The sequence below is a fragment of the Beta vulgaris genome, chromosome 5, assembly GCF_026745355.1.
Source record: "Beta vulgaris subsp. vulgaris cultivar EL10 chromosome 5, EL10.2, whole genome shotgun sequence".
NCBI classification, from domain to species: Eukaryota; Viridiplantae; Streptophyta; class Magnoliopsida; order Caryophyllales; family Amaranthaceae; genus Beta; species Beta vulgaris.
Window position 1 is genome coordinate 3,831,463 of NC_079206.1, and position 25,700 is coordinate 3,857,162.

At 37.4% G+C, this 25,700-nt stretch overlaps 2 protein-coding genes across 3 annotated transcripts; both read right to left on the reverse strand.

Annotated features, from left to right (window-relative positions):
• Nucleotides 1–4,618: 4,618 nt before the first annotated feature.
• Nucleotides 4,619–10,631, reverse strand: LOC104892262 (hypothetical protein). Of its 2 annotated transcripts, none has more exons than XM_010678142.4 (5): nucleotides 10,197–10,631; nucleotides 9,386–9,568; nucleotides 7,771–9,289; nucleotides 6,891–7,503; nucleotides 4,619–6,727 (listed from the first exon to the last, which is right to left on the reverse strand). In XM_010678142.4, the coding sequence occupies exons 2-5, from the start codon at nucleotides 9,407–9,409 to the stop codon at nucleotides 5,434–5,436; spliced, it is 3,450 nt and encodes a 1,149-aa protein (XP_010676444.2). In that variant the 5' UTR covers nucleotides 9,410–9,568; nucleotides 10,197–10,631; the 3' UTR covers nucleotides 4,619–5,433. The 2 variants fall into 2 exon arrangements, with proteins under 2 accessions (XP_010676444.2, XP_048501125.1); XM_048645168.2 differs by having other exon boundaries at nucleotides 10,179–10,631.
• A 10,471-nt stretch (nucleotides 10,632–21,102) lies between these two features.
• On the reverse strand, nucleotides 21,103–24,686 carry LOC104892263 (BTB/POZ domain-containing protein At1g63850). Its single transcript, XM_010678143.4, is given in 3 exon segments — nucleotides 21,103–21,793; nucleotides 21,795–22,544; nucleotides 23,700–24,686. Coding segments are annotated over 3 exon segments (1,758 nt in total). The 5' UTR covers nucleotides 24,510–24,686; the 3' UTR covers nucleotides 21,103–21,595.
• Nucleotides 24,687–25,700: the final 1,014 nt, after the last annotated feature.

A 25,700-nucleotide genomic window follows, 5' to 3' on the forward strand; every position in this document is an offset into this window, starting at 1 on the left:
ACTTGTACGTTAAATGAATATTTTAGGTTGCTCAACCCAATACCTCTTAAAATAATAATTTACACCACCACACGACACACGTCCATGCCTATGAAATTCACTTAACTAACTTCGATAAAATCACTCACTCCAATTTACTCGCCCCCTCTAGATTTTTCCTCTCTCCCTTATAACTTATTAAGACTATCATAATCAACTTCTATATCTAATTTGTCTTCTCTAGTGCTTCATTTTCACACGCAAATTTTCAAATATTCATTTCACCCTCTTAATGTGTTATAAAATTAAATCTTTTTTTCTTTTGTCATCAATGAACTTTCCAAAGCTGGATTACAAACTAGGCATGCGACATCCAAATGATAAACGAGCACTACACAAACCATAGAAATTAAAACGACAAATAGTTAAAAGTTTGAAACCATCGTATTACCTTACCATTCTAAAATTTCATGCAAAGGATATTATGAGATTCACAAAGGGAACTCGTCTTATGCGATTTTTGGTGAAACTAAAATATGATAAAAAAAAAACGTCGAGATTCATAGACTCTACCATATAGACCCAAATTTTCCCCAAACAATTTCTTCACACTCCGGCACAGATGCTCTTTACTACTTGAATTCCTCAAGTTCTTTGAACTAGTTAATTATTAGTTGTTACTTGTTGTTTTCTCTAGTCAATGAAAAACCTAATATCTATTAATAGAAAATACCAAACTCCCCATCTCATAATGCCTCATAACTTAGGAATATATAACATTGTTGATGCATAGAATACGTAGCTTTATAAAACGAAAAGCTCGTCTTATTCAAAAACCTAATTATGACATTCCTTTTCTCCCACTTTACACCTCGGAATACACCGTTCTTATATAATAAAAATAGATCATTATTCAAAAGAAAAATCTATGTGTTTGTTGGCTCATAAAATATTGGATTTATCTTGAATTATTGTTAGAATTTCACTTAAGACTTGCTTGTGCAGACCACTCGCATGGTCATGGGCTTATTATGGCCTAAAACTTAATTTTCTGAAAAGAGAACATTATATTTATTGTTGGCTTAAATCACTCTGAGAGACAAGAATTCCAACGGTATACTTCACAGATAGGACAAAGCACATACACCTACCTCTCTCAACTTTTTCAAGGCCTTACAAGTTACAAGTATTACAAGCTAGTATGAAGCAAAGGATATTCATCCTTTTCCTTATATGTACTTTCTTCGTTTCACTATAATTGCGTCATATGAGAACACAAAAATTCAAGAATCCAGACGATAAAAATAGCCAAGGGATAAAAAAATTCATGTAATGACTAATGAGAGATAGAGACAATCCATAACCATACAAGATAATACTTCCTTCGTTTCTATTTAATTGTGACAATTTCTATTTTAAGAAGCTTCAATTTAATTGTGACACTTTCATTTTGGGTAATAACTATTCTCTATCTCTCTCCTATCACATTGGATCCTTTTATTTTCTTTCTCTATCTCTCTCATCTCCAAAAATTGCCTAGGACTCCGTGATTTTAAAAGTGTCACAACTGAATTGAGATGGAGAAAGTAATACAATTAACACGAAACTTCTTAGAATGGAAAATGATGAAACAAAGGACTACGTTGCAACCTGTAACATAGGCAAATCTTGGAGTAAACTCCATGATTAAAAGTTTGGAAACAATCACTTTACAATCAATAGTGACACTTTGCCCCAGTTCAGAAGCAAACGCCTTGGATTAGTCCCCCCCTGAAAACTCCCTATCTCTGACATTTCAAACTCAAAAGAGAACAAAAATCTGCGCATTATGATCTTTATTATTGCTTATCCCAAATAAACTCGCAAACCTTCAAATATGAGGCTGAAACAAATTCACTTGAGGTATAATAGTAGTATTTAAAAAGCCAAAACACTTTCTCCATAAACAGACCAAAACATCTGCTGCTGACTGCTGAGTATAGAATGTACCAATGCTATCCTCCTTGGGAGCTCTTATGCATTCAAGATTAGAGCTAAAAACCACAACACCAACTGTACCCTTACTGACACTTACTTGAATCCGTTTCCTACAGCAAAATTTTCCATACCAAACCCTCTATATGTGTTCGTTAATTCTTAGTTTAATATGTTGTTGTATAATTGCCTTTGAAACTCTGATGAAGTCGCGAGTCCAAAACTCTTTAATTCTTAAAAAAAACATCTCAATAATTTTCATGAAAATGAAATTGAACCTGCCTATGTCCTCGTAATATTCTCAGACTTCGGTGAATGTCTTTATGAGTCACTTACCATTTGGAACTTCATGTGGACTTCAATTGTGTTATTTCACAAACTAAGTTCGACACAGGATGAATAAAAATGAGTGAAGGAGCTTCTATAAAAAGTATCCTTTTTCTGTCGCCACATTAATGCTTGTTACTTCATTCAACAGCCCCCTCTTCAGTCGCCACATTTTTTGACCTGTTATAGAAACAAGTCCAGGCAATAATGTTAAGAACATTGCCTCTCATATCAAAAATATACTTGAAAACCACCTCTTACCATGAACATTCCGATCCAATTTCTACTGGAGTCCTCAATAGGACATCTAGCATTTCATAACACTCTCTGTGACATACACAGATCAGCTCCTTGTAAACAGATGAATGAATGAATCATGAATGAACGAACGTCACCTTGTTTGAACAGAACCTGCTTCAGATGATGTATTCAGATTCAGCAGATATCTCATGCTTCGTTGAACTTTTGTCGGACATTACTCATGTGAGCAGATAACAGCACACAAATTTCTTTCATCTGAGACACCAAGGTTATAAACATTCCGCTAGATATCTCAATTGGTGTATCCTTCCCTTGTGAGTAGATAATATATCCTCAAAGATCAACACTACCAAGATACTAAACAACATAGTATGTTTTCCCTAAATAAGATCATAGGGATGTAATAATTTGTTCTGATAGCAAACAAAGAATGGAAAGGTAGGGAAGGAAAGAAAGGAGACGAAAGAGTAAAATTCCATTTCCAAAAACATTCCGACATTGGAAGGATTTGGTTTACTAAGAGGGGAAGGATATTGAATCCTTTTAATTCCCTACCTTTACATTCTGCCATGTCATATCCAAACATGGGACATGAACCTCCCATTTCTGTCCAAATTCCCCTATCCAAACACACTATAAAGGTTCATCTTTGAAATTCTAGCAATCTTTACCAATCTTTGAATTATGTAAGTGACAATGGAGCTTATGATGAACCCAATGGTGTGAAGCAAGTACGCAGCATGTAGATCAGCAAGAAATTAATCAAAGGTGATAACCACACCCCGTATAGGAGCCTCCTTTCTTATACTAATACCCCGTTTAACTGAACCAGAAGAAGCTGAGAAGTCACTCAGGCAATCACTTCCAATAAATCGTGTTACCCAATCTGGCAACTTCCAAATTGACTGTTTCATAATACATCTCATGACAGAAAAGTAACCAACTTATTGCAAGATTTTGTTTGCAAGCATAAATGTCTTGCTCCATTCCCCTCAATACTCTAAGCCGTTGTAGGACAAATAATCTACACAATCAACATATTGAATTGACCCCAGAAACGAAGAATTTTCTCAACAACAGGTAAACATGTTACACGCTTCTTCAATCATCATCTAAACTGTCATTTGGCATAATTTTGCTGAAGGTGTAACCAATTGATCGCCAAGAATTATTTACGAGTGAGAATTGCCAAGGACAGGATCTGACCTGCAGCATAACTGAAACAGTTAAATTATGAATGGTAAAGTTTACTAAGTCCTACTATACCTTCAATTAAAAGTGCTAATCAGTTTATCAATACAGGACTGAGCAAGTGAACAGGACTGATTTCATAAAATTATTAGTAGAAAAGAAAAGAAAAATGATATTACTTGAGAATATAAGAGTACCTAGCCTTTTCAACTCCAACACGCGTCTTCAAGGCTCAATATTAGACCACTCTTGATATCAAAAGTTCCTGAAGATATTATCAGAAGTATCAGATTCAGCTTATTCCACAATGACTTCTGGCAACTCAAAATCTAGTTTCTTGCTGCTGTCCTTCACAAGAATTCTACTTGCGTATTCCAGTCACATTCTTGTACAAGCTTCATTGTCACACGATCACGAATGATTCACACAATGATCTTCCAGAAACTGACATAAATTGCAGGATGTAACCATCATTCAAGCATTTCAACAGACTATATCTACCCAAGAATGACAATAGAAGTTATGGCTTCATTCACAACCTCACAGTATGAAAGGCCCCAAATTAGTCATGGAACCTCTGAAAGCCCTTACATGTATTGATATATACATAATATTCTCAAAGCATGGATGACTGCTTTTGCCAATAAAACCTGACTGAAGATTTCTCAATGTTTGCATACTTTTGCCAGATACACCCTATATATGCAAATCATGATTAAAGATAAAGATCTCTGTTATGGCCACAACCCAAAAAAAAGGCTTCAACAAGATTCATCCAATGATTGACTAACAGCAGCCACAAAACCTTTCTATCGGCTGTACCTGTCCTCTTATCAACTTATGTATGTGTTTCCTCAACCTGAACTAGCAAGGGAAATTATACAGGGAGCCTCATAAAACATCTTTAATCAACAAATCAATGTACAACATCTCTGAACGCATGTGATGAACTACATTTCGAGTTCATTTCAGAGAAATAACACAAGCATTCAATTTTCTTCATCTTTGACAGGAGTACATTCGTTTAAAACTACAAGCAGCAGAAATCACGAAAAATGTAAACCAGGATGAGCCCCAAAAAATCTCATTGATTCAACCCTACAACCACCATTGTCAAGAGTTACATGTGATGAAAATGGCAAGACGAAGACCATATTAAGTGAAGGAAAAGGTATCTGGACATAAAAAATTCCTAGACCTGTCAAATTTTGTGTCGAGGGGTAATATAGACAGATAAAAGAGCACCCTCGAAATTTTGCAGGGATTATATGCTATCCTCTCGGGAAAGCATTGAAAAACAAGAAAAGGGATCCAATACTTTCCATAGATCATCGGATTCTAAAAGTAGAACGAAACTACGGGTCAAAGCCAAGGACAAACTCCCTTTGTTGCATCACTGACACCAAAATTCTGCACAGCAATCGACCGCGAATTATCATCAAGTTTTTCCTCTTGTCCACAAACAACTAGCTCCTAGTCTTCACTAAACCTTGTAGATAAACTACCAACTCGTCCACCAAATCCCCTTGTAATTCTGCTACAAAACTCTGGACCATCCTCAAAATTTTGAATCATGATTGAATCTCTTATCTGTGTCTTCAATATCAATGTGTGTCATGATATTAGTTGAGCCATAGTGTTTTCATCTGCCTTCATAGTTCTCATATCGAAATCATCTATGCCCTCCATTGATGTCATGGCTCAACACTGCTCCTCAGACTTCAGATTATGTGATGAATCCATCGCATCAACCCCAATTTGCTTTGTATTAGGATTATATTTTCCATCTCTTTCACACATGAAAGAACGATTCTCCCCTCTAAACCTCCTCGGTACGTCACCAATGCGGCTGTCCATACTCCTGAACCCTCTGTCCTGAAAGCTTGAAGCATCCCTATCCCGATAATTATTTGCCATGGAAAAGTTCTCATTAATATTCTGATGCAATCTACGTTCCACCCCATCATCAAAGTTGCGTCTAGCAGGACGAATGGGATTATAACGTTTCCTTCGTTCTTCAAAATTCTCTTCATATCTAGCTCCTCTACCAGCATCATCGGGAGTTCTCTCTGAAAATCTAAAATACCCATCGGGTTTTAGAATTCGCGAGGAACCTACGGCACTATCTCTGTCGCCCCTCGAGCGAATTCTCCCTGGTGATCTATCCAGAGCAGCAGTCCGCTGCTTGTGACCTATCTCTCTAAAATGACCCAGTTCCTCCTTCCCAGCAGAACCCCATCGATTACGGGAAGGAGAGCCATGGTTTTGGGAGATCGACCTGAAACCCCCTGCATGATCAAATCCAAAACCAGGTTGCTGCTGTGGTGACCTCGGTCTCTGCATTCTAACCTCGGACCTGAACTTTGGAGATCTACTCCGCTGCTTAAGAAAAGTATTACCACCAATTCCATCCCCCAGTCTTCTCCTTGGAGAATTCCAAATAATAGGAGATCGACTTCTGGAACGAGATGGAGACTTCCTACGAGAGTGTTGTACATTTGACTGCCCTCTCCCTCTAAAAGGAGAAAGACTTTGCTCTCTACGGGACAAAGGGCGCCGATACTTTAAGGAAGACTGGAATGATTCATCTGGAGAAGGCCCATTGTATTTTCCCCTGCCTCCTCTGCCTTCGACAAAAGGGCCATACCTGAAGGACCTTCCCCGACCAAAGCCTCCAGTTCTATCAGGGCTGAACTTCCTATCACCTTTATAGCGCGATTGAAATCCAACACAAGGCTCTCCTTCAGCATCAGCTTGACCTTTTCGAAGTTGAGAATATGATACATCTTGAGTGCTCACACGTCCATGGATATCTCTCCCCACAACAGCATCATGATCAAATTTCGAATGTCCATGAGTAATAGGTGAGTAATGACGCCTAAAACCTCTACGATTGTCTGACGAACTATCCAAACTACCAATATGGCGTCCTCTTCCTTGATTCTGAAAAGGATATCGCACCCTCTCAAAAGATCTCATGGAGCCAGGGTCAAATCTATCAAATAAGACATCAACAAGTTAGATCCCAGAACATAAAAAGAATTGTTTATTCCCCTACATCAGAAGAAAATATTAAGAGAACATAGGACAAAGGGAAAGGCGCAAAGAGGGGGTCTAAGCAGTCATGAAAAGCTCACATAACCAGCACAGCACTATACCTGTTCTCCCTTTTCCTGAATAAATCCTCCCTATATGCATCATCACGAGCAACTGGACCCTCAAGCTGTGACTGCAAGCTGTTCCTGAATACTTTTGGTTGAACTCTTGATTCAGTACCTCGAGAAGCTAGTGATCCATCAATATGACTAGGCATTCTATTCTTTTTCTCATTAGCATCTGCAGCTCGATTTGCCAAATCTGAAAAGGTCGTACTACTCACAAGCTGTTTGTTTCCCCGGGCTAATTCCGTTTTATCTACAGCATGACTCGACTTTATTTGGTTACTTTCATCATCTTCCCTTACATTTCGAATTACTTCAGCAGCCTTCCTATAAACCTCCTTGTCATTTTTACAATTATGAGCAGAGACAGCAGCATCAAGTCCCCTTCTCCCACTGTTGCTGTCCTCAACTCGGCCAGACTCAGAGACATGGTATTCAGTTGGACTGGCAGGGTATATTTCTCTGTAGTTCGTCACATATTCTGCATGTTCAGCTTCTCTGTCCACAGCATCATATTCTTCCCAAGCACGCCCACCAGACTCCCTTAGCTCCCCATCTTCATACTGCGAATCATAATCCTCCTGAAGCTCATCAGCTGCATCAGTTCCAACTGCCAAAATTGGATGACATTGAACAATCACATCATTACTATGTTTAAGAGATTTTCCGTTATCAATATTGTCAGTATAATTTGAATAATTCAAATATCAATGTTAGTTTTGCAAGTCTCAAGGAAGTAAGAATCACATGATTCCTTGCATATTGCTCGAGGAATTTCAGAAAGATTTCTTTATGGTTTCGCTATTACTATCTCTATATCCATCCAGAATCTTACTAACATCATGCAGCTTAGTATTTAAAGCTACCAGAAGCTCACATCTTTTAGACATGGAGTCGGGTCCCCCATTGTGAGGGAGGCCACTATCATCATTTGCCATAGCAAATTCCACCAGCTCTCGTGGCTCCACTGTTTTCAGGTCAACATTCTGTACAAGAGCATTTTCTTCCAAACGAGAAATTTTAGCTGTCTCCAGAATTGGATCCTCTGCAGCTGAAGACGTACACAAGCTCATATGGGTATCAGCTGACACAGCATCGAAGGTAGGATCAGAAGCACATGTGTTTTTAAGATTATGTAACTCACAGGAAGCCACACCAACATTTGACTTACAGCCCTCCATCACTGATCGATAGTCAGTACCCTTGTCAATCAAAATCGCACTCTTCACAGAAGCATCCTCAGCCTGACTGATAGTACAAGATGCAGACAATTGAATCGTCTCATTAGGGACAGCAACAACTAACCCATCAGTGGGATTGACAGTTTCTTGATGATGCCTGCATTTAGTATCTTCAACCATACATCTCATGACATCCAAGTTAAGGTTGGAGTTGGTTGGCAAAGACTTTTCATCTAAGAGAGGAGGCTGCTCGAGATTGGGGCAAGCGGCAAAATCTTGATTGTCCTTCATCTCACCAGAGCTTTGATTGGCTGATGCCATAGGTTCACCACGTAGAAGAGAGCTTTGTGCAGCATATGCACTTCCCTGATATTCTCGCGAATCATCGACTTCTGATTCCATCTTGTCACTACAATTAGCTTTCCAAGCATCGTGAGTAGTGTTATAAGCAACATTATCCTGTGCTTCTAGATCATCCAAAGGCTGCTCCCAAGCATCCATCACAACATTCAAGTCCCAATGCAGCCTTACGTCTCGGGACAATATCCCTTGATTCCTCACTGTTTCTTCATCTTTGCTGAACGAAGCATCCCCAGAAAAGGTTAGAGAATCTGCCCCCATAGAAGCATCCTTCACATCTTTACCAACAGTTGCAACTTCCTGAGATGAACTTACAGTAGATGAGATAGATGCAATCTCTCCAACTGGTTCTGTGTATACACAAGATGAAGTTGCTCCACTAGACATTTCAGAAGAATTCAAAATGTCTTCGTTCAAACGCCCCTTAGATGATGAGGGTGCTTCAGTATTAATAGAAACATCACGCGATCGCTCCAGCACTGAAGACTCTTCAACGCCTGAACCATCCTCCATGTAACCACAATCTCTTCCCAAACTGCTACTGCAAGCAGCAGCTGCAAGTATTGAGATACCAGAAAAGTCTTCATCAAATCTGTCACCGAATTTCGCAGATTTCTTAGCATCAATGCTACTATCATTGTCAACAATCTGACCCGAATTAATGTCAGAAGAACATGGCAACAGTAAAAGTTTCTCTGAAACATCTTGACTTCTTGTATGATCTGCAGTCTCCTCAGTGCATGGAGATATCGTAGTCGGTGGTGGTGGTGACGGAGACCTAAACAAGAATCTTCTTTTCTTAATAGGTACATGCTCTGCCTTGTCACTGAAACGACAACCTGATGTTGATACTCCCTGTTGCCAAAACAGAAGCATTTAGAACAAAGGACGGGAAAAGTTTCAAAATACAAACTAGTTAAAGTCTAGAACAAAATATATATTACAATACACCTTTTCAATCTCAGAGACTGGCATGATGAAACACTTTGAACTTGTGCAGAATAGGTCTGTGTAAATTGTTAAAGCTTCTATAACCTGCTTTTGTTGCCCGTCTTGATGCAGTACAACTACTTTAAAGCCTTCCAGGCTGGATCAGATTAAAGACTCTCTCATGAACAAACACATTTACGCAATCTGTTCAAAAGATGGTTTCGATCCAATTAGATTGAGAAACTTCCTGGTTAACAGGACAACAAAATCTGCAAACATGCCACTGATGCAAAAGCATTCAACTTAGATCTGCTTTCAATTACATTCACTTAGCTTACTCAGCCCTTATGCACCTGTTCTGAAAATCAGTTATATTCTAAAGATTCAGAAATTTAGTGCTAAAACAAGCACTTAACATAATTGATCAGCTCCAAGCCTCCAACCAACAACTTCATCGGATTTCGGACGATTAAAGACCATGTCAAGCAAGTCCAGAAGTTAGCAGACAGTAAGTTTCTCAACAAATTCGACCGTCCACCCACAATAGGAAACAACTAATCGCATTTTCTCATCAAAATAATGCCGTTTAAAGAACATCCAGACATTTTCCCCGACATATCAATAAAATTAGGGTTATATCTCGTCGAGTTGACTTCTGTATGTGCATCCATTACTATCAGCATTAAAGTTTCTCAGTTACTACTACCAATATACATCATCCAACAACAAATCTTCAACGAAAACTAATCATCAAAATCTTCATTCATAGTCAAATCAACGAGACAAACTACTAACTAAAAATCAAATAACTTACTGCTTAGGTTTTCAATACCTGAAGATTCAATCGAAAACACTCGATCTCTACTCCAGTTCTTCGATTTGATAAATCTTCCGCAAAAACAACTGGTCGTATAATTATTTACTCGATTAAACTAATAATACTTCGACAAAATCATCATCATCATCATCATGAACATAGGATAAACAGCGTTCCACATAAAGAAATTGCCGATTGATGAAGTGAACAAGATCAAAGAACAAATACTTCGAGTAGTAAATACTTCTATTCTTCATGGAAAATCGCATATAATAAGGTTTTCCTCAGATGCTGCTTCTTCTTCAGTGCAATATTCATTCTACAAATTCTCTCTCTCTACTTTCTCTCCTTTCTCTATAAGACGCCAGAAACGATGATTCTCTTTCTTTTGATGAAGATGGATATCATAAAGGAGATGCTTCACCACGTATATATAAAGGAGATGCTTCCTTCTATCTCGAACCCTTTCGGTTCGTATCCGACTCGAATATGCGACTATATACTTCCTTTTTTAAAAAATATTTACTTTCATTTTTCGCATTATTATTAACCAACTTTGTTAAGTTATTTAAGGCTCTCTTCTTTTGGACCGCATTAATAAAAATTTAGTTCAATTTAGACATATTCATTTTAGTTTAGGTTAATTCTGATCGGTTCAAATCGATTCAGTTTGTATCAGTAAAATTAAGTTAGTTTCCATCACAGTTTTCATTCATTTCACTTCATTTAGTTCAGATCATATCATTTCGGTTCAGTTCAGGAAATTAATTCCAATTATGTCCAAAGAATAAAGCCTAACCCTATTAAAAAATACTCCCTCCGTCCCATAATATAAGTCCCATTTTCTTTTAAAGTGTCCCAAAATATAAGTCTTGTTTCTATTTTCAATCAATAATTATACCCAAAATACCCTCATGAAAATAATTTAACTCCCAAAAAGTCCTCATAATTTCAGCTTACAATGCACCATTATTAATGATAAAGTAGTATCTCATAACCCATTAAACTCTTCTACACATTAAACTATGCAATATTAATGTTACGTTTTTATTTTTTTGTTAAAAAGAAAAAAAACATGTAAGTGTTTCCCAATAAAAATGAATCTTTTTATTTAAATAAAACAAGATTCTAGTTTACCTTAATTCCCGTGTAAAAACAGAATCATGACTTATATTATGGGACGGAGGGATTAGTTTTTTTCAAATGTAAGAAAAAATCATTCGAGCTTCTCCCATATATAATCCCGTCCAGAGGTTCATTATAAGTAGGGTTGGGTTGGTGCGATTTGGGATATAACCCAACCCAAACCGCAAATATACGGTTTAACATTTTTCCAACCCAAACCCAACTGCACTTTTGCCCAAACCAACCCAAACCAACCTGCGCAAAACGGTTTGGTTTGCGGTTTAACCATTTTTTCCTCCACGACATTAATTTTGTAATCTAAGAGTAAAAAGAATTGTTAATAAGAGTCCAAATAGATATGAAGTTGACTTTATAATTCAACATAAATAATGATTTATCAAAAGTGTTAAAGTTCTTTACCTCAAACTTCTTTTTTCAGTTTTATACTTGTATGCCACCTTGCCACCTTGTCTAGTGTATTTAATTTTTTTTTTAAAACAAAAATATATAAAATTGCGGTTTGCGGTGCGGTTTTGGTTTACAAAAATTAAAACCCAACCCAAACCGCAAAAAGCGGTTTGCTTGAAATCATAACCCAAACCGCAATTTTAAAACCGCAAACCAACCCAAACTGCGAAAAACAGTTTGGGTTACGGTTTGGTGCGGTCTCGATCGCACTTTGAACAACCCTAATTATAAGTGAAATACCTGACTCCCTCTTAAATCTCAAGCAAATATGTTAGAAACTGACATAAGGCAATGGCAGGAGGACAAAGATTTCAAGGTTGTGATGTGGTAGGAGACCACTGTCTTGAAAGCAATTACGGCCCGACAACGGTGGTAATCGATCTGGCCTGAAAGCTCCCCAAGGTTTACACAAAAGCCTAAACTGCCACCACTAATTTTATAGGAGAAAATCAAGCCAAAAAATGAAAGGCCCAAGGCCCTGGCCTGGTCCGAGCGGCGCGCGTGCGTGATAGCAAGCCCAAACCAAACATTACATATTTACATCCAACTACAAAAGCATCTCAAATACCAACTCAATAATAGGAAGGAGGGAGGGAATATAAAAACAAGGAGGCATTACCTCCCACAAGCAATGTGGGACAATATAATAAAAGAAGTTAAGGCTTTTCAAGTCTTAACTCCAACAAAATATATGTGGTAGGAATTGAAACCTTGTTAAGAAAATAGGAAAGCTCACCACTTAACCCCAATTTTTAGTCAAGTGGAGTCTTGTTAGATTTGTCTAGATACAAATATTCTAAATATCAAATTTTTACTTATATGTAATTGGATATAGATAATCAAAAAAGTGCATAAACAAAAGTGAAAAACGAAATGGTGCGATAAAAAAAAAGTATTTAACGACTAAACTTGCATATTTAAACGGTGTGATGGCAAATGTTTAAATATGTTAACACTAGCCTTCTATGCACGCGATGCCTGCGTCGATTGTTTGGATATAATTTTAATAAATTTCTTCAAAATATAATTATAGAAGTGTGATTTATAATTATTTTTATACAAACTACTATAATTTATAGTGTTTAAAAATTGAGATAAACATTTAGATTTAAAGTTTTGTAATCAAATTAAATTTGTAATTTTTTTATGGATTATTTGCCTGGAATAATAACACATTTGGTCGATCTTCCAAAAATTATCCCACCTTTGGATTATTCTGGAATAATCCCACCTTTGGATTATTATTCTGGAATAATCCTACCTTTGCTTACTAAATTGAGTTTTTGGTCCCAAGAAAATAGTGACCGGTAACAACAGGTTACTAGCATCCTTTTCCTGTTGCCCCACCCCACCCCCTCCCCAATTCCTAGCTGCCCCACCCCATCCCCCATGTCGCAGCCCCCTCCCCCCTCCCCTCCCCCTGTCGCAGCCCCCTCTCCCCTCCCCTTGTCGCAACCCCCTCCCTTGTCGCAGCCCCCTCCCTTCCCCCCTCCCTCCCGTCGCAGCCCCCACCCCCTCCCATTCGCACCATTGATCTCACCACCATCATCTCACCATTCACACCCTCATCTCCACCATTCGCACCACTTTGAAATCCGAAAAGAGGAGAGGGACAGGAGAAGAGAGAAGCGACGACGGGCAGAAAGAGGGGGTGGGGGCCTGGTGGCTGGGGAGGGGCCTGGTTGCTGGTGCGTAGTCTGGTGGCTGGGGAGGTCTAGGAGGGAAAACTTACCGGTTTACCAAGTTGCAGGTTCTTGGGACCAAAAACTTAGTTTGACAAGTAAATGTAGGATTATTTCAAAATAATTCAAAGGTGGGATTATTTTTGGAAGAACGGCCAAATGTGGGATTATTCCAAGCAAATTTTTCTTTTTTATTGAGTAATAATTTTTCTCATTTTGTTAATTTACTTTGTTAATGCTTATTTAGTTTATTATGGAGAATTTTGAGCCATCTTAAAATTAGGAAATGATATAATTGTACAAAATCTGAATATTCAATTAAGTATATATTTAGGTAAGGACAAAAAAAACATTTCATTGGAGGAGACCATAGCTTTCCCCTTGACTTATATACTAGAGATAATAATATTTTTAGGGGGAAAATATGAATATTACAACTGTATAGTTAACTTTCAAAACGATATATTAGTAGCATTTTGATTACAAAAATGTCGCCTGATTTGCAAGTTCATTTAGTAGATGAATTGAAAAATTCTCTTTTGTTTTTCTTCCCTATAACATTTTTTGCCTTAAATCCGTTCATACAATTTCTTTTTTCTTTATATTCCTCTTTTTGTTCCCCTGGTTCATTCTTTAATGGGTAGCATATAGAAATAGTCAACGAGAATCATGTGGGAGCACGATGGTTGGAGTTCCCACCTTCTAATCATGAGATTGGGAGTTTGACTACTCATCAACCCTATATTTGGGGTGTGTGTATATTTGCTTCTTGGTATAAATTCTCAGTTTTCAATCTCTGAAAATTTTCTTATGAGTTGGGATCTCCTTCTTACCCACTAACTTATGAGGGTTGAGCCTGCTTATGCCAGTAAATTAACGAATTAAAAAAAAATAGTAATAGTCAACATCTCTCTCATTAGTTGACTTTTTGAAGGATTTAATAGATTTTAAATCTTGGGTTTAGTTGTAGATTGAATTATATTGACACAATAACGTGGACATCCAATTTATTTAATTCGCAATTATTGGTCAATTCCTTTTTCAATTTCAGTTAATTAATACTAATGGCTCATAAATCATGGGATAGATTGTTAATGCAAGAAAACTACTCCTATAATATTGAATAGTTTATGCCCAAAAAAAAAGATATGACAAAGAAGCAAACAAAATTGAAAGGGGCTCATTGACAGTTGACCCCACCATTCCAGCAATAGATGGGCCAACTGTCCACGCCACCTACCTATGCTAATTGAGGGTCCATTTATTATTACCTTATCTTGAACATTCTTTTTTTTTTTTTTTTTTTTTTTTTTTTTTTTTTTTTGACAAAGGGTAAACAAGAAAATACAAGAGGAGCTTAGCTTTTTCTTGCTAAGGTAGCAAGATGATGCGCTAATCTAACCTCTTCTCTACTTACCTTGACGCAAGACACAAATATATAACTATTAGCTATTCTCCTGATATCTCTGATGATGCTGTCTATATTCTTATTTGTGATAGAGTCCGCTTGCAAAGCTTTAATAACCTCTAAGTTGTCGGTTTTGATTATCAACCCAGGAGTTCGCCATTCCATATCTGATAACGCTTTAAGAATCGCATAGGCTTCCGTCTGAACTGCCGAGGTTGCAAAGATCCTTGTGACAGCTTCCTCGTTAGGGTCATTGCTAACATTTTTCCAAGCTATAGCTGCTTCCCATTGATTCGTCTTAGCATTTTTTTTCCAAGCTCCATCGACTACAATTGTTTGTACACTTATATTATCCATGTTACCTTTTACCCATCTATGCTGACGCAACTTGTCATGGGCTGCCCTGAGCCGTTGAGGGGCTGTAATCAGCTTATGTTTCTGGTCTTTTTCCATATTTACCCATCTTAGAATGTGGTCTTTGATAATGAGCATGATTCTTCCCGGATTTGGCTGCACTTCCCTGAAAATGATTTCGTTCCTGTGAACCCAAATACCCCAGAGTGTCGAGATGAACTTTATTTCCATGAATGTGCTATCCTCCTTCTTCCATTGCTTGAAGAGATGTAAAAAAATTTTTATCCACTCCTGAATGGTCAGATGATTTCCATTATTTGCGTGGATTCCCATGGACCCGATCCATATTCTTTGGACAACATCACAGTCTCTAAACAGATGAGATAGAGATTCTGCTTTTGACTTGCACAAGGTGCAAGTTGGGTTAATCCCCGAAATCGATCTCTTGATGAGATTATCCGCTGTAGGAAGCGCGTTGTTGAAGATCCTCCATAAGAAAAGTTTCCATTTCGGAAAGAAGCCAGCTTTCCATAGAAGCTTCCAGAAAGGGATGTTAGAAGCAAGATTGTTTTGATCATTATTCAAGAACCAGTAACCTGATTTTACAGTGAAATTCCCTGCTTTGGTGCAACTCCATGTAATCTCGTCTTCTAAGTCTTCTCTTGGAATGTGGGTTGCTAAAATTTCTTTCGCATCGTCCTTTGAAAATAATCTCCAAATTATAGAGGAATTCCACATTTTATTATTATGGATAATCTTGAACATTCTTAGGGTTCATTCTTCTGGTGTTGCTCCTTTTGTTATATGATGCTGGAGTTTGCAAAGTTGTAGTCTTGTTTAAGGTGTATCACAATTCACAACTATCAAACTACTGAAGTCAAACCTTAATCTACTCCCTCTGTCTCATTTTTATAGTTTATGTATTTTGTTTTGGGTATCCTAAAATATTGTTAGAGCAACTTTAATGGTGAGCATTAGGGACTTAACTAGCCAAAACTTTTGGTTAATTGTTAGGGACTTGTTAGCCAAAAAGTTGAGCATTAGGGACAATTGCTAGCCAAAAGGACACATGCCTTACCTAAATCTTTTGTGAAATACACTAAACTAAAAATGACACAAGTAGATTTCTATTATATTATAAGAAAATTTCGCCTAAATCTTTTGTGAAATATTCTAAGAAAAAAATATTCTACTAAAAATAAGCCATCTTCTTTTAACAAGAAATCTTAGATAATTATTTTAAATTATATTGTATAAACTAAATTTGTTAAGATAAGTTCAGATAAGTCAAAATAAGTTGAATCGAACTGACCCTAAATTTGAGAAAATACAAGTTAAGTTCAGCAAAATTAAGTTACATTAACCAAAAATCAGCTAAAGAGAACAAAGTTGTATTCCTTCAAGACCTCATCATTTTTTGAGGCACTCATGTTGTACTACATAGATTCAATTTTTTGCTATATAAAATGTTTTTAGATTCGTTTACTCTATAAAGATATCAATTACTCATCATTTTGCAAATAGATTATTAGAGAAATTAATAGTTGTGCTATGAGAAGTATGACAATTAATAAAGGTGATCATGGTCGGGCTGAGCCGCGGTATAATAAAAAAAAATTGCCCATTGGTCGGGTCGGGCCGAATTTTTGTGCCCAAAGCCTGTTATTTCGGGTAACAATTAACGGGATTTTCGGGCCAAAATCAGGCCACCCAAAAAATGGACTAAGAAGTCATTTTTGGCCGCCAAAGCCAAAAAAAATTCGGACCGTGCCGAAAAATTCTGCCCAAAATCGGGCCCGGTCGATCCCGCGGGTCGGGTCAGAATGATCAGTTCTGACAATTAAGTTCAGCAGGTGGGGGGTGTCTGGCTTGTAATGGGCCTCTGGGTGGGGACCCTGTGCGAGGACAACTCAGAAGAATTCTTCATACCATTTTTTTAAAAAATAAAATAAAATGTGTTACTAGGTTGATACGATTGTCACGATTTTTATACTCAATTTCAAACCTTAATTTTGTCACTCCCCCACTAGGTGTGCATGACATTAAAGCAATGACATTCTTATACTCGATATTGGGCAAATTATCTATCATGGCATTTCAGTAATTTTTATGACAAAAATAAATATTAAAAAAATTAATTCATGTTCATATATTTTTATTTAAAAAAACTAATATGAACCCGGTGCACACTAATTAGTGTGCACCCGATCCATATCACGTGAGTTTATGATAGTGTATATTGATATGATATAGTGTATGTTAAAATGATATAGTGTATATTAAAATGATATAGTGTATGTTACAGTGATATAGTGTATGTTAAAATGATATAGTGTATATTAAAATGATATAGTATATGTTACAGTGATATAGTGTATGTTAAAGTGATATAGTGTATGTTACAATGATATAGTGTATGTTAAAGTGATATAGTGTGTGTTAAAGTGATATAGGGTGTGTTAAAGTGATATAGTGTGTGTTAAAATGATATAGTGTATGTTAAAGTAATATAGTGTATGTTAAAGTGATATAGGGTGTGTTAAAGTGATATAGGGTGTGTTAAAGTGATATAGGGTATGTTAAAGTGATATAACGGGTCACGTGCCTGGACCTGGTCCACACTATTTTTAGTGTGAACTGGGTCCACGCAAGTCGGATTGATTTTTATTTGGGGATTGTTAGTTGAAATCTTTTTGATGTATTAGATGACTAGTATATCATATCTTAACATCATCTTATCATATCAATTACCTATTATATCATATCATGGCTGCATCTAATCATTCGAGTGAATGTTTATTATATTGTATTGTATCAAGTTGCTAGTAAAATTACAAAAGAGTCATGATATGAGACGAGTTGTCAAATATCAAGTATGGGAGAATACTTTCTCCATGACATTGTACATATACTGTAAAAAAAAAAAAAAACATTGTACAGTGATTGAAATCTTGATTCGGCGTTAAAATTTCGCTCATACTTGTTTGTGATTGCCTTGGCACGAATTAAAGTTGAAAATTCTCAAAAGAGAATATTATCAATTTATAGTTGTTGGATTAAATTACTGAAAGAGTAAAGAATCTGATGGTAATATGGTATCACTTCACATATAGGACAAAGCACATTCACCACCTACCTCTAATGAAGCAAGGGATATTTCATTACACTCCTTAATATAGCCAAATCTTGGAGTAGACTCCATGACTAAAAGTTTGGAAACCATCACTCTACAGTTAACATTGACATGCAACATGTTTCCCTAGTCGGGAAGCAAAAGCCTTGAGTTTAGTCCCACATTGATAACGTCGTATCATTGACATTTCAAATTCTTTCATGTCTTCTTGTTAGGATCATTTATTTACCTGCATAACACAACTACCTCACTGGCATTTCAATTATGATGGGCTAATAATATAAATGTTGCTTGACAAGAACTTCCCATACCAAAAAATTTCAAACATAGATGCATAGTATACGGAATAATAAGTTCAGAAACATTATGATTTATTTATTTTTATTTTTTTTTTGATAAGGAGAAGAAGCTTAGACTAACACCCTAGTCCGGGGGCCAGCCTAAAACATCATTTCGGATGATAAGGGAGAAATCCATACAATAAGGAGGAAACCAATATAACAGGGAAGGGAAGTCATGCGCCTTCCTAGCCATGAAATCAGCAGCCTTAGTCAAGTAACCCTTAATATATTCAATAACATCATGTATTCATGTCAAAACATGTATTAAATATTTATGGTTAACTCTTAGGACTGCATATATCTAAATCGCTAAAAAAATACTCCCTCCGTCTCATAATATAGTGCTTGTTTCTTTTTTACACGGTCTCCAAGACGTAACTTTGACGTTTAATATCTTCAATTCCGTATTAATAAAAAATATAAAAAATTGATATTATGAAACTACACATTAAGAGGAATCTAACAAGATCCCACATGAATATGTTTTTTTATATATACAAATGAGAATATTCAGTCAAAGATTTTAAAGTTTGACCCACCAAAAATGAAGTAGGCAGTCTATTATGGAAAGGCAAATTAGACTAAATCGAGAAATGTCTGTCTCTATTGGAGAAAGTGCATATAAATCAGCAGGTTTGTTTAAGCCCTCGAATATTAATCATATATTGTTCATATAAGTGATAAAATCATCGGTTTTTTCACCATATACCCCTGACAAAATTTTTTTTGCACCGTATACCCTTTCAACTTTTGAAATTCACCATATACCCCTCACCTTTCGACAAAAACATCAACTTAGCCTTTTGACTAACGGAAGGCTAACGCCGTTAGTCATTAACCCCTAATCCCCCCTCTAATCCTAATTAACTACCCTAAACCTATGCCAAACCCTAACCCTAATCCCTCATCTAATACCCTAACCCTAACCACCCCTCCACCCCTTACCCCCCCACTCCCCCACCCTTACCCCAGCAACCCACCCACCCCCATTACCCCACCACCCTCGAAGCCCACCCCATCCCCACTCTCGCAGACCCCTCCCCCACCCCCACTACCCCGAAGCCTCCTTCCCCCCATCCCCTCGCATCTCCCGACTCAAATTCCCCTCCCCTGTAAACTCGCCGGAGAAGAACAAAGGAGGTTCGATTTTCGCGCATCTGGGTTGCTGTAGCGGGAAGGGGGTCGCGATAGGGGAAGGGGCGGGGAGGGGGGTTCGCGCAACAGGGTAAGGGGAGGGGAGGGGGGTTTGATTAGCAGCAGGGAAAAGGGAGGGGGTTCGCGCAGCAAGCGCAGGGGAGGGGGGTTCGATTAGCAGCAGGGAAAGGGGAGGGGAGGGGAGGGGGGTTCGCGCAGCAGGCGCGGGGGAGGGGGGTCAGCGGGGGAAGGGTGGTGGTGGTGGTGGTGACGGAGGAAGGGGAGGGCGGTCAGCGGGGGAAAAGGGCAGGTGGTGGTGGTGACGGGGTGGTGGTGCAGTGGGGTAAGGGGTGGTTAGGGTTAGGGCCCAAGTTAGTGTATTAAATTAGGGTTAGGGTTAGAATTAGGGTTTGATTTAGGTTAGTTAATTAGGATAGGGGAGAATTAGGGCCTAATGAGTAACGGAAGTCTAACACCGTTAGTCATAAGGGCATGCTGATGTATTTTTTGAAACGTGAAGGATATATGGTGAATTTGGAAACTTGCGAGGGTATACGGGTGCAAAAAAAATTAGTCAGGGGTATATGGTGAAAAAACCGTAAAATCATTGTTATACATTAACAGAAAAAGGTCAAATGGTCATTGAAAGTCTTATATCGTTCCTTTAAAAATGACATTGCGGTATAAGGAGAATCTCCTCCCCAAAGTGCCTTTAATGAATTTAATCACACCACATAGTTGTGAGATAAATAACTTTATCACTAGACACTTAGTGCTTGGTATTAATCATTAAAGTTAAATATGTAAAACAATTTAGACAAGAAGATTTTTTTAGCAATATGCAATTGCGAAGCTCATATGTGACATACTCTCTTTGTTTTTTTTTTACTTGCTAGATATTCACGATGTTTTCACTAGTTTTTAGGAGATGTTCCTTTCAGTTTTTTTGGTGTATTTTTTAACCCCTTTGTCATAAAATGAGGTGAAACAAAAATATGAAAAAGTAATACTTTTTGGTGCAAGAAGAGAAAAACAAATATAATAGTATTATTTTTTAGTAGAAAAAGAGAGAAATAAATATAATAGTATTTCTTTTTGATAAACCAAGTCTCCTAGTTGAAATAATATAACAAGTAAAAAAAAAGCGATCATTTAAAGAAAAATATAGGAAGTCCAACAAAAAAAGCGGAGGTAGTATTTTGCCAAAAATATCTCAGATTCGCCAGTCCAAATAACGCCAAATAATCCCCGTGATCTACTAACCTCAATCGTTAAATGAATGACAAAAGAGTGATTACTCTGGCTGTACTTGAAAATGACATGGTTTACAAATGAATGTAGACTACAATGAGTATGTTCATAAGTTGGCATGTGCCATTGTCTTAATAGTGCTAATTATGACACTAACACTAGCCATGTCTTCAAGCATACCATGCGCCAACAAGTCACAACACCCTCATTGTATATCCCATGCTTTCAACATTATATTATCTCATCCAATATATGATGAGTGATAACCAACTATTAACAAGAATTGCTTTGATTAGCAGTAACTTTCAGCAATGAAGCTGGGAAAAAAACTCGAAAAACCAAATCAAACGTGGTTAATGGGTATAATATCCGAAGAGATCTTCAACACTGAACCTCGATCTCACATGCAACAAGGAATGAGCAACAGAGCAAGTACAAACTAGTGTTGCAGCTGGAACAACGGCTATTCACAACAACTCAGTTCTTTGTTACTTGCTGCATTTTTGGAAAGCTACTGTCTATTTATTTTCAGCATTCCCATTTGCAACACGGACATGCGGACGCTCAGGCTGATATTGACTATTCCGTTTCCAGAATGCCCGTCTCCACCAAACTTCAAAACCCCGCTGTATGTTAGGACAATCTTCACCAGAGTTCAAGAACCTGTCAAACCAAGCAAGAAGGATTTCTTGCTGCCATGACAAAGGCAAAGTCAATGATGGTGTTACTAAGGCCGTCTTCAATCAAATGTCTGTCAAGTCCCTTTGATGCCCTCCTCATCCACCCAAAATCATCATAGAAGGGCACTAACCATGTTTGTAATAGCAAGCACCTCACATCCTTTGATGCCAATAGTTGTCCCTTTCCGATGCCCACAAATAACCTTGCTGTTACCCTGCTGATCTCAAACCTATGGACTGGCGGAACCTTAGAATGTGCTTTTGACATTTCTGATTGTGAAGCCCATGTCTTCAAGAAGTCCTCAGCAATCTGCCTGTCAATCAGGATATCTAAGATCCAGTGTAAGTTATCTGCCTGTCTTGCTATCTGACTCACATCTTGGAGGTCTGATGCTGCAGCTTGTAAGAAATGGTGGCGGAGTCGCTGCAAACATCCGTCACAAGCAGAATACAAAGACTCTTTTCTTAAATCATTATGATTTGCATTCTCATGGAGCATTTTAGAGACTAATCCTTTCATCTCTCGCCTTGCCTTCTCGTCTTTACCATCGAGAACTACATTTAAGAGCTTCAAAAGCACTTCTTCATTGTCACTAATGTTGTCTTCTACAGGAGCTGTTGCATCGAGGGAAACTCTCTTAAGAACTTCACTAGCACCTATGCCTTCAAGATGTAGCTCAGATAGTAGTGAGGCTACCTTCTCTTCTTCGTCCTCGGCCCATGGTGCAGCTTCCAAATACTCCAAACAAGACAATACCCCAGCATCAAATCCAATTGCAGCTGAAACCTACATAAAGCAAAACGAAGAAACATGTAAGCTGACTTGTATATGAACTTTACATTAAACACGCCAACACAAGAGAATACCCTCACATGAATCCCAATTGAGGCTCAAACCTACAAGAAATAGAAAAGAAATCGACATGTAACATGGCTTTCTATATGACCTATTCCTTTTCAAACTTAACCCTTACTGCCAGATGAGAGGAATGCCATCAACAAAACACTGCCATCCTCGAAACCCCCCATGAACCTGAGGTTAGCTAACTTGAACCCTCTCCCCACACCCCACCCCACCCCACCCCACCCCACAACCAATAAAATTCGATCTGAGAAAAGCAAGACTGTATATGAAATTTATTATTGGGCTAATTTACCAAAGGTAGGAAGTGAATTGCATTCCTAAACACATTCCCATGCCGCGAATATGTAACACTAATTGCACCTCTATTTGTATCAACAGACTGCCGAAGAAACTGCATATGCTTCTCGAAACTAACATTACAACAACCAATGCAACAAAACTCCAATTTGCATCAATTTGTACTCAATGGAATGAAATGTATATTCCATTCATGCCTTCCCAGCCAAATTGAAACAGTATCATAGTTGTAGTATTGGAGTCCTTCAATTCAACACTATTCAATATAAGAAACTCACAATTCGCAACAAACTTATCAGCTGCGTTTTACTCCGACTCTCCTAATTACCTCCCATACCCGTGTCCGACTAGTGTCAATACTTCATTTCAAACCAAAAACTTGACATTTTTCGACGAAATGGCGGAGCCCAAAACCCAGACACCATAACCGAGTCAACACTCCTAGCCGAGTCTGAGTAACATAGCTTATCACCAACCTTCCTCATCTACTCATTTCCTTACCAAAAAGGGCCAAAACTTTTCCACCAACCTCCCTTATCTACATAATATGTCAAGAATACATCTCTACTATAAGTCAAGAATACATCTCTAAATTAACGCACAAAACTTAACATCAACTATTCATAATGCCCCATTTAGTTACTACTTTTACATTCACTAAAATTATACTCCAATTTTTCATCATGCTGCATCATCAAACAGACTTTACCCACAACTCAATCATTAAACAACCAAACAAAAACACAACATAAAAAACAAAAAAAAAAAAAAAGATGATACCTTGAGAATGCCAAGAACTTTAAGAACATCTTCACGCATAAGTTTCCTCCTCAAATCTTTACAATACATCAACCTCAAAGTCTCAATATAAACCTCAACATCATCACAATCAGATATCTCAACAGAAAACGGCGTCGTTTCAACCCCATTACCATTACCATTACTACCTCTATGATTCTTGAACCCAAATTTGCCAGCAAAAAACCTACTATGACCCACAAGAATGTGACGATGAACACACAAATCAACAGAAAACCCATCTTTAGAACTCAAAGTTAACCTAATATCACTCGAACCCAGATCGTTAAACTGATTCCCAGGACTTGTATTGGCCAAAATCTCATTAATCCTAAGTTGCAACATCCCTTGTCTATCCAACAATGGAGGTGGAGAAGAAGACTTAATAGAGGAAGAAACGACGCCGTTTTGAGTGGATCTGGATACGGGCTGAATGTCGGGCTCACTAGCCATCATCTCGAAGAGAGTCGGGCTTGATCGGGTTTGAGGGGGAGGAGACATCGGGTTGAGTAGGCCCGCAGTGAGTGCAGAGTTGAACTTGGTGAAACTTGAAGGGTACGTCATCATGTGTTGTTGTTGTTGTTGAAGATGATGATGTTGTGGGGAGTTGTAGTCGGACATTTGAGGAGAGAGAGTGAGGAGGTGGTGGTACTGAGTTGGACTCAGTGAGTTGAGAACGAGTTCAGGGGAAGCAGAGGATGAAATTGTGATTTCGCGGAAACGACGGCGTTTTGGTTTGGTGGTTGTAGTGGAAGTTGAAGTGGTGGTTGTAGTTGTGGTGGCTGTTGCCATTAGAATATGTGTTGAGTGTAATACTTAAGATTTTATTAAACTCTTCATTTTTGGTTTTTTTTTTTTTATTAGGGCATTGGAATTTGAGAGAGAGAAAGTTGTGTTTGGGGGAGTGGGAAATGAGGGAATTCAGGCGAAGAACATGATGACACAGGGAGAGAGAAGAGTATTTATTTCGAGCGATATTCTTGTATTTTGGATGGTTTTATCTACTTGTTACATTTGGACAACTCACTCCGTCTTTTTTTAGTTGCTACATACTTCCTCCGTTTCTTTTTAATTGCAACGGTTTGACTTTTACACTATTCATCAACTTTACTTAGTTTATGTTTGGTGATTTATAGTTAAGGAAAAACATATTCATGTGAGATCTTGTTAGATACGTTTGAATGTATATTTTCCGAATATATATTTTTTATAATTTTTATCTATCGGTAATTAAACTTATTGATGGTTGAAATTATGCATTGGCAAGCGTGAAAGTCAAACTGTTGCAAGTAAAAAGAAACAGAGGAAGTATGCTTTATCACATTAATCAAAGAAACATGTAATTATAATAATAAGGGTAATGTTATATGTAAGGACCTCAGTTGATATGAAAATATGTCTTGAATCAAAGAAACATGTAAGGGCTACATATAAGCATTAAATACTTTTCTTTAAATAGAAACAGTTTAAGAATTCAAGACATATTTTCATATCAACTGAGGTAATAAATGTTTGATTCAATATTTTATCTCCATTTTAAGCACCTTATACATAGCCCTTAGGGCTATGTATATCATTTTCCTAATAATAATAAGGAAAAAGCTAAATGCAGCCTTAAGGGCTGCATATAAGAAGCTAAAAATAGAAAAAACAAGCATTAACTAATCATTTATTACATAGATTAATGCAAACTTTTGTCATAAATTTACAATTAAATTCCATTTTAAGCAATATATTTATGTCTTATAAAGGCTGCATATATCATAACCCTAATAATAATATAAATATAATAATGATTAGAGTAGTGAGAATAGTAATGGTTATAAGGGAGAGTTAACTTAAAAAACTTTACAAACATTCCCACTCTAATAAGGATAGTTTTGTCTTACTTGTGAGAAGTATTATTATTAAATTACTAAAAGGGGATAAGTAACCAAGTTAGGTGGGTTATAATGTAAAACAAATAAGCAAAATTATGTCCAG

Coding starts and splice junctions, on each gene's coding strand:
- LOC104892262 (XM_010678142.4), bottom strand. CDS start 9,409: ATGCCAGTCTCTGAGATTGAAAAG. Junction 9,290..9,385: donor CAGTCTCTGAGATTGAAAAG/GTGTATTGTAAT, acceptor TTTTGGCAACAG/GGAGTATCAACATCAGGTTG. Junction 6,728..6,890: donor TTCAGGAAAAGGGAGAACAG/GTATAGTGCTGT, acceptor CTTATTTGATAG/ATTTGACCCTGGCTCCATGA.